The sequence below is a fragment of the Trichosurus vulpecula genome, chromosome 3, assembly GCF_011100635.1.
Source record: "Trichosurus vulpecula isolate mTriVul1 chromosome 3, mTriVul1.pri, whole genome shotgun sequence".
In the NCBI taxonomy this organism is placed as follows: Eukaryota; Metazoa; Chordata; class Mammalia; order Diprotodontia; family Phalangeridae; genus Trichosurus; species Trichosurus vulpecula.
This window is the reverse complement of record NC_050575.1, coordinates 38,845,623-38,855,922: the sequence shown is the minus strand read 5'-3', so window position 1 is coordinate 38,855,922 and position 10,300 is coordinate 38,845,623. Positions and strand designations below refer to the sequence as shown.

At 33.7% G+C, this 10,300-nt stretch overlaps 1 protein-coding gene across 1 annotated transcript in view; it reads right to left on the bottom strand.

Moving 5' to 3' along the window:
* Positions 1-3,028: 3,028 nt before the first annotated feature.
* The window catches only part of SLC25A21 (solute carrier family 25 member 21), a 765,710-nt gene continuing 758,438 nt past the window's right edge, over positions 3,029-10,300 (bottom strand). The window contains exons 8-10 of the mRNA XM_036752803.1: positions 7,973-8,154; positions 7,051-7,103; positions 3,029-3,734 (exon numbers count right to left, since the gene is read on the bottom strand). Of these exons, the coding sequence (XP_036608698.1) occupies positions 3,673-3,734; positions 7,051-7,103; positions 7,973-8,154 (297 nt within the window). The 3' untranslated portion in view covers positions 3,029-3,672. The remainder of the gene's footprint in view (positions 3,735-7,050; positions 7,104-7,972; positions 8,155-10,300) is intronic.

Genomic DNA, 10,300 nt, shown 5'->3' with positions numbered 1-10,300 from the left:
TGTAAATATGGCTTTGGGTAGCACTTCTGTTTTTGTTCCTTGGTACTTTGCTATTCCTCCATGTCCCCACCAATGTTCATACACTTTAGAAGAAATTTTTTTTAAAAAAAAAGGTGATGTTCTGGCAATCTCTGACTTTGGTGGTGGACTACTCAGGCACTGGGAATGTGGACTCCACACCCCACCAATTTTTGTGTATGCAGTGAAGGCTTCAACATCTCATGAAGGACACTTTCTTCCTACAGCAGAGGAATCAAAAGGCAAACAGAACAAGTCAATTTCCCCTACTGTACCTTAACTGAACTACAAACATGCCAAGCATAAAAAGGCAAGCAGGTGGAATATATCTGAACAACAACAATGACAAAAAAAAACTATAGAGGAAGTCACTTAGGAGCTTAAGTTTAATGTGAAACAAAATGCAAAGACGATTTTTACAATGAACTTAAGTTAAAAGAAAAACCACTGTGAAACAAAGTTGTACTTTTATTGTTGACTTACATGTATGTTCAGCAATTTCAGCTCAAAATTGTGTTGTAATTTAAAGCAAATGGAAAGTTCGGCTCTAGTGAATGTAAAAATGGCTTGCTGTGAAGTTTACATTGTTGTACAGAAGCATGTTTCACTTACAGGTAAACTGGTGGTGGTACTAGACATACAAATGCTACTTAATTTTTAACAAATTCCCTTTACTAATTTCTGAATTCACAGGAAACTTTTAATTGCTAAATCATTCCATCTCAATTATTTTCTGATTTAATGTTAATTACAGAAAGTGTGCGTGTGTGTGTGTGTGTGTGTGTGTGTGTGTGTGTGTGTGTGTGTGGGTGTGTGTGGGGGTGTGTGTGTGGGTGTTTGTACATCTTAACTGCTTTTTTGGGCAAAATTCTACAGGATTTTTTCTTTTCTGTTTAGAAACTTCTTCGCATGCTTGAAAATAGAAGCATGGAAATGATTTGGTTTCTTTTTTAATTGGCATAATTCATTTATTAGAATGTTAATATATTGTGGGTTTTTTTTGACTTGTGCAATAACTAAAAGGGTATGTCACTAGATATGGATGTTAAAGATTACATTCATAAAATAATCTTGATTTTTACATTTCTATGCTATACACAGCTTCCATGGCAATCCAGTTCCTGCTACATCAATTTCATGGCCTCATCTTAAACCCAGATAGCTAGATTAGCTAATTTTCATATCATTCCCACATAAACAATAAGCAAATTCCCCACAAAATCATGACCAAGGAAGTCCTTTCCCACCCCCACCCCATTAAAGCAGCTGTCCTGTAGCAGCCAAAGCAACCTAAGTTCTATGCTATAAACAGGCTTATAACTTCAGGAATACGAGTAAGCAAAAGGAGCAGTTGAATTCTCAGGGCTTCCTTTGATCTTGTTGAACTCTTATTGACATCTAGGAGTTTCAAGTCTAGAGAAAAGGTAGACTATAAACCAAAAGAATGAAAGGTGCCAGTCCAATGTTTTGTGGATGCTTTAAAAATTGTCCAAAGAGGGTCTTTTCTGCCTGTCAGAAAAACTGACTTAGATAATAGGATTAGTCATTATCAAATATTTTGCTGAGTTTTCCAGGTGACATAGGGTCTTTGAATAATGCTAATTGTTACTCGGAAGAAATGAAACCAAATATTTTTATTTCTTTTTTTTCTGTTTTCAAAAGTCTCTTGTTATTATGTTATTTATATTTCTTCTGGTTCTTGTATTTTTTTTAATATGGAAAACTTTTTTTTGTCCAAGAATTTAACACCAGACAATTCAATTGGTGTAAATTGAAAACCAAGCAAACCCCAAACATTACTTGCTATTGGAACTATCTCACGACTTGAAGTCACTCAAAAAAATAGAAAAGAAGGGGAATGCAGTGGAGCTTTTGTTTATGTTTGTTCATTATCATTGACATATCCTCTCTGTTTCCCAGAGGGTAAAAGTATTCTTTTTAAACTGGCAGATATACTCTTTAGATGTATTTTTCCACATTGTCCATAAGGAGAGGCTAATGCTTCAAATACATGGCCTTTATTCAGGCAAAGTCCTCTTTGATATAATTTGGAAATATAACCTGTGTAGCTAGAATGCAATTGGATCTTACTGAAGGCACATTCTCATTTTTCTTTGCATTTCTGTTTTTAATCGTCCTTTTATTGAAAGATTGGGCTGAAATATAATTAAAAAATCATGTTGGAAAGGATGTACAACAGAAGGCTGTGTATGTATATAAGTATATTAAAAGCCTTTTATTTTTATATTTTGAATGCTCTAAATTAATAAAAATAATAATGACAATGTTATCTTTTAATTTTAATTTTTAAAATGTTTCTAACCAAAATTTCCTCATGGTATTAGTTCACTCAGGTATAATTGTTGTCTAGAAGGGAAAAACCTCTGCTGATTTAAGCTACTGGCATATCTTTACATCTTTAGCAACAAAGTATAGTTACAAAATCTGATGCAGTTACATAAAAATCAAATACATATTTTTGTTAGTACATGTTAATACAAGAATCTTTGGAAATTCTAAGAAGGCTTAATTATTCTAAACATTTTCACCTTCGTGATATATCATAGAAAGCAGGCTTCACACCTGAGCTATTATTCCAGACTAATAATCAGGAATGTAATTTTGCTTCATGCATTTTTCTTAATAATCTCATAAAAATTATGCAAAAACCTGGACAATAAATAGTAGTTCTCATTTATGATTTAGAATAAAAGAATTAGCAAGAAAGCATTTCCAAATATGGATTCAAAAAAGGAGAGTTTATCATATTGAAATTTAATGTTTCCCGGTGAAGAATTTCTGATATAATGATTTGTAAACTTGGTCCACTTCAAACAACAGTTCAAAACAATATGATAATCAGCAAAATTATATATATATATATATATAAATATATGTGTATGTGTGTATATGTGCACACACATACACATATATGATATATAATAGGAACATTCATATGTATATCCCTGTATTTATAGCATCATATCAATTCAGATTAATTATTTGAAATAGTGAAAGTGTTAGTCAATGGAATAATTAAAATATTTAAAAAATTAACTTTGGTATCACTATTTCAAAAATTTTTGTACAATAAATGTCCATTTTCATGTTCTTGAAATATTTTCACAATACTTTTAAAAGTTAAACTACTTATTTTGGAATTTAATTACTTATAGGATATTTAAACAAATTTAAACAAAAACCTTGCTTTTCTTCTAAGCACTTGAGTACTGTTAAAATGGCAACAAAACTATTTAATTTTCTTGTACATATTTTTCTTCGACTTTGTATGATAAAGTAATTATTGATATGGTAAAGATGAAATATGAATTGAGGCACAAAAATGTTATAGAATTCATTCAAGGCATTCCTATAAATGTGGTTTCTATATGAATGTTCCCCCATTCTGATTACATGTTTGCTGTAGATTACTTTTCTCTCCATGGACCAGATGACATGATCACAATTACAGTTTAAAATATATCCAGAGACATACTTAAAGAATTTCTAAATGTGTTTGTTCTTGAGGAAAGTTGCTTTCTCCTTTAAAGTTTATCTGCCTGTCAACACTAATAATAGATTCTGCTCTGATCACTGTGTTATAGAGCAGATGTCCATTATCTCAAAAAAAAGATTTCATAGGCAATCCTTGAATCACCAGTTTTCCTGAAGCCAACAATATACGTATTCATAAGCCAAAAGCATCACTGCACCACCTAAAAGAGAAAAAGAAAGATTATCATTATTCAATTCTTGTGGTATCTGCAGTCTTTTCCTTCCTGTCTCCCTGCATCCTTCAATGCTCCGTTCAATGTAATGGAGAGCACTATGAGTAAATCATCAATGCATATTCATACATACATATATACACATGTGTTGTATACATGATATAATCATATATTGTAGATTATATATGTTATCATATAAGTCTCATAAAAATCAAGACCACATCAACTTTCATGATTTCCCATCAGACTTCTCAAACCATTTTTAACTTTAAAAAGTAAATAGAAACATATTTGATCATGTTAAGACATGGCCTGAATGCAAGCACACATTTTTAGAATCTTCAAATGGAAGCAAAAGACTTATATTTTTCTTAGTCCATAATTTAATTGTCTCAGTAGTATTCAGAAAAAAACTTCACCTTCCTCAAAAAAAAGTCAGACACTTTCTCTTACAATGATGTCAAGTAGAATGTCACTTCAAATTGTGTTGCAATGAATACCAAGAATATTATCTAAAACTATAATGAAAAAATGACTGATGTAGTTTAGAAGAAAAGCATTTGATACTTTATTTTTTTAATCCTAAGATTTAGACAGAATGGAACAGAAACTATAAGGATGGGGAGTTGGGGGGTTGTTTATTGATGATTTTGTTTGAAATAATTCACAGACAGAACAGCTGCATGAGCATTTTGAAGGATATACATTCTCTGTGATACTAGAGGTGGTCAATGCTGTGTTTACTCACACTCATGTAGAACTGTGTGAAAACTATCAGAAACTTACATATATTTTATGCAGAATCTATATAACATTGGGGGAGGGGGACAGAGATGAATGATTTACATTTCAGAGGAGAATAGAACTAGATTCTGATCTGAGTTATTTTATGTGCACTGCCATAAATTTTTATAAAACTAAGAGCTCCACATGCTTCTGTAACCATGTACATAAGATAATTTTCATTTTTAGCTTATGAATAAATTTTTTCTACTTGATTCCACTTAACTGCAGCATCCCCTTTCTATCATCAGCAAATTGAAATGATCACATTTCAGGAGGTTAGCAATCTGTAATCTCTTTTTCCTCTATTATAATTATATGTTCACAATGGAAGCCAAGAACATGCAGAATTAGATGGCTCAGATGATGTCAAGAGATTGAAGTATACATGACAAGATATTTTCTTTTGGGAGAAGGACCAAGTCTCTTAGCTACACTGCACCAACAATGTTAAGTTGGATAAGAGTTGAATTGGATGTTTAAGCAGCATTGTAATAAAAATAAACACTGCCCTAGAAGTTTGATAGAAAGCCCTAATGCGAGTACTGGTTTTTTTCACTTACTAGTTGCCCTGAACTGGGACAAATCATTTAACCTTTCTGGGCCTAATTTTCCTCATCTATAAGATAAGGTTTTTCATTTAGGCAATCTCCAAGAATAGTTTGGTGATTCTTTAGCCTAGGAATAATCATGTAACTCCTATGTCCTTCCTCTCTCTTCCTGGGGTAGAATCTTTATCATTATTTCCAAACTTTCACATACACATCCCCCCCCCCCATTTTAATTTTCTTTGAAATTGGTGAGGTTTGTGCAATGGGAACAAAAGAGGTCAGACCTTTCCATAGGTATCCAGTCATTTAAAACTTTGCTTAGGCTGAATAGTAAGTTGAGAACAATCTTGCTAATTGGTTTTAACACCATAGCAATTGAGAATACCTCATGGGAAAAAAAATTCAAAAGCCAACCAAACATTTGCAAGCAAACTTGGGTTAAGATCATTTAAGAGTTTCGGATTAAGGTTCCACTCAATTACCACTTTAGCTAAACTCTCCCTGGTCACCACTGTCTTTAGGCCCTTTCCCTACAGAAGGGACTGTGATTTGCTCTACCATGAGGTCTTTTACTGGTTGGTGAAGGAAAATGAAAGGCACTTGCAAAACAATTTTTTTAAAAAAAATCAACATTCTTTACTACTTATTAGTGTATGGAATAAGGCAGGTGGACCATATCCTGGCCTAAATCCATTTTCAAAAGCCTGTCTGAAGAAAAGGTTTAAATAGAGATTTGGGGTGGGGGACGGGAAGAGGCAAAGAAAGATCCTGAATGGATGAAAATGCATCCTGATTATTCATTACTGTCTTCTGGTCAGGTTTGGAGGTGGTGAAAAATCAGATTCATAAGTGGAGCCCCAAAGTTATTTCTCTTTTAATAGGAGTGAATGCTATAGGAAGAAGACAAGTTAAGAATAGAAGAGGGTATTGGAGTAATTAATTTTATTACCAGGGTGGTTGAGTAAATGAGTGTGGGCTGGTAACTAATATATGTGGTCTACTGCATACTTTTGCACTTATTCACAAGGTTGCATATAATCCAGAGCTATTTGCCCAGGGTTGAATCCAGAGGAATAATATTATTGTCTATTTACATAGGGATAGCTTGCTTTCCCTGTGAGATGTAACTACCTGTGTGTGTGTGTGTGTGTGTGTGTGTGTGTGTGTGTGTGTGTACTTCACTCCTTAAGTAAAGAAAATCAAGTTTTCACACAGGTGTTCCTGTCTAAAGACAGAGGCAAGGAAAGGTGATGTGCCTATATGTATGAACTGAGGAAATATATGTAAAGTGCTTAATTAAGGGGCTATATTTTTATAAGGTGAATTATTATCATTATCATGATCATTATTATTTAGGCTAATTGTAGGAAACAAAATTGTCATCTTTCTTGGGTTTGTCTTTTTTTCTTAAGTTATGGTGACGAACCATGTTTGGCTTATGAAGCTTTTTTGCAAAGAGAAGGAATACTTCTCTAAGTCAACTTGACATCTTTACCTTTATTCTCCCTCTTCTTCTCACACTTTTAATGGTTGTTCTTTGAAAATGGAGGTGAGGCAGCACCCAAGAATAAACTGGGAACAGAAGGATTTTCTTGAGGGGCTGCTTATTTTCTTACAGAAGATTTTCCCTTTCGTATGAAATCATTATGTACCCTAAGGCAGCCCAGCCATTTGGATTTTTCTGAGTTGTTGGGTTTTTTATGTTTGTTTGTTTTTTATTTTTTGTATCTACTTAACTTGGTGTTTTGTTTCTATCAGGACTTCACCAAAGTTATAAATATATTTTTAAAAAGGTATAGACAACTATCTTAAAGATTCACTAGCAACTTTAAACCCTCAAGGTCTCTCCTTTTTTCTACCATGTTTTTCCACGTGGGGAATTTTAATTGTGTTGGTGATAGACATGATTTTTTTAAAAAAACACCAGGAAAACAAAGAAGGAAGGATAAATATAATGGAGTCATCATTACCTGGTCCAAGTCTCATAATCTTGGGAAGCAAGCCTTTGTACAAAGCAAAAAACCTACAATCAGAAGGATTGAGAAATATTTTTATTCTGAAAACAAAATGGGATTGTCTCTAGATGCTAGCCCTGCACTTAAAAGTAATCATTTGAAATTACATATATCCAAAACCAGACAGTACCTGCCTAAGTGGCCTATATAGTCAATTGGATGAGGAGAAAGAGTTAATCAGTGCTCCATTACCAAATCTTTCCTGATCCTGTCCAATCAGAAACATGCCTTTCATCAGTAAGATGGTTTTTCCTTTCAGGGAAAGTCTTATTTTCAAGACAGCTGTTACACGGGCAAAATGACTTCTATAATTGAATTTTTAAACCTCCAAGTCAATCCTGGCTTATGAGAAAAATACAGTATAGTCAAATTAAAAAATGTTTCTTTTTAGCTTGAGAGACATAAAAATTAAAAAGAGAGGAAAGGAAAGATTTTACAATTCAAAGACATGATGACCTCACACTTCTCATATTCACCCTCATAGAAGGATATGGTAAAAGTTATACTTTAGTCTGGTTTTCAGTCAAAAATTTAAATTTTCTGGCCTTAGCTTTTTAAAAAAAGCATTAATAAACATGATGTAAATTGATAAGTAAAAGGCTCATCTTGAGCCTCTCAGGCAAATATAGGCACTGGAGATGAATGAAGTATACTGTACTGTGGCAGAACATAAACTTTGATGGTGTCAGAACCCTTTGCAAACATCAGAGAATTCTCTCACTTTACAGTAAGTTTCTCAGATGTTGCATAGAGCTCCTCAGATGCATGCACAAAGCAAAGGGCTTTATAGCCCTAATAAAAATGGAAATAAAATACAGTTTTTACAATAGTTGAACAAAACCATAGGCTTTTGCCATTATTAAAATAGGAATGTTACCCTTCTTCCTGATAGATCGTTGCCATTGTTTTAAAACAGGTTATATACTTGATCTCTCCAGGAACTGGTTGTGGCCCTTGAATCCTACTTTTGGCAACATCAAAAGGAATGTTAATGACTGAAGCTGTTACGCCAGAGAGAAGACCAATTCCAAATTTTCTCCAAAACTCCAAGATTGGGTCCTAAAAGAAAAGAAGAATTAACTAACAGAAAAAGAAAACAAAAGCCCCTAAGTATGTTTAACACCATAAAGGAATATATACCTAAACGGAAAACTCACACTGCCCAACCAAGCGCATACATGCTAGTCCAGAGGAACCCGTTAGGATTTCCTCGGCTGGAACTTGTTTTCTTGACAATCCCATTGGCTATGTTTTTACACATGGTCTAAATTGCTGAAGTACACATTTCCTCACACAGGATTTATAAACACAGTTCATAAAGAAAGACTGGCATGGCATATGGGGATGATTTGTATAATTGGGCTTCACAATGTACTTAGTATTACTGTATCAAAACAGGAGAAATCCAAGCGCACTATTAGCTAATTGGCCAGAATATTTTACAAATGACAGCAACTTCCACCATGAAGCCTACTAAAATGCTCATTTGTGTGTTGGACCCCCAAATGTTAAATTAAATAAAGGCTAATCTCAGTCTGCTGCTATTCCCCTCCAGGTTTTTTGCATTTATTTTCACGTGTAGCTGATCCACTGTACTAGGAAGTGCTAGCTTCCTGTTATTAACAAACCAACTTGGGACCACTGCAAAACAGCCTGTGACATTCTGTGCATTATAAACAGTAGTAGCAAGTCACTGAGGTAATTGGCTGAAGAATTTACAACACATTGTTTCTGAATCTATTCTTCCTTCATGGCAAGGAAAAAGAAGAGAAAAAAGAAAGACTAGAACAGAAAAAGAAACAAGAAAAAAGAAAACAAATGTTTAAAAAAATTCTTCCTGTATTTGGATTTTGGTTCTTCAAATTGGTTTGATTTGATTTCCTTTAACTTGCTTCCCTCCCCTGGTATGCTTTCTGACATCAAAGTACTTAATTAGGGCTTATGTGGGAGTCACTTTCCTTCAGACAAATTCTTAGCCTATTTTTATGCCCAGCAGAGCTCACATTAAGTTCCTTTATAATGAATTTGCTGGGAAGTTCTGATAAGTTTTTAAGCCCTCTTTCTTGCACTGCAAGCTGGGTAACAATTTTTTCAAAACATACCCCATGCTGCTTGCCTACCTCCTCTGTAAGGCAATGGTTCAGAAGACTCTTTACACATTATCAGTAAGCAGAGAAACAAACACACAGTTATGCCATGATATCACTCTATTCAACAGAAAGCCCTAGAGTGGGTAAAGTGTACCTGATTTCTACTTTAAAACAGAAACAAACAAAAGAAGCTTAACCATCACACGCATCTAGTATCTATAAAGGAGGTTAGTGTTTGTGTTCTCTAAAAAATTCATTTAAACCAATATTTCTACCCTATGAAAATTCCTAAGTGACTAGGAATATAAAATGTGAAAGGTTCTATAAGACTTCTTGGACCTGGGCCATACAGGTGCCTTATAGGTTTAAGGAGATTTCAGAATCAACAGGGTGTTTCAACAGGAAAACAATGCAGTGACTGCAACATGAGTGAAATGCGCTTAAATGATGTCTTTCTTTTCTTCTATAAGAAGAGAAAAATGCTTTCCTACTACTACTTTAATATTTTCACAGCATGATGTAGTCAAAAAAGCACTAGAGTTGGAGTCAGAAGACCTGTGTTTGAGTTCCAGTTCTGTGATTTACTGTGTGACTTTGAGCAAAGTACAAGGTCTCTGAAGCTCAGTTTGATCCTCTTTGAAATACCTAAATACCTACTTGCTTACTTCCTAGGATTATTGTGTGGATTAAATAAGACAATAGACATGAAATTGATTACAAAATTGTTTTTTTAAAAAATACATTATACAAAAATATTTTGTGTAGTTATCCTTTAACAATATTGTTTTGCAACAACATGAATTTTGTAACATTATATTAGCATTGGTCTTGCAAGAACCCCAAAATATTCGAACAATCTCATAGCATTTGTATGACATTATAATAGTTAACATTTATATGGTGCTAGGAGAGAGAGCTGTGTGAAATGAATAAAGTTCTGGACTTGGAATTTAGTGGAACAATGTAAAGAACATTGGCTCTGCAATCAGAAGCCTAGGTTCAAATCCTATCTCTGATGATTACTGTCTATGTGATTGTGGGCAAGTCATTAACAACCAAACCATTAAAATCCTCATTGTCTAGAAATAAAAGTAATGAAAACTTATATTTACAGT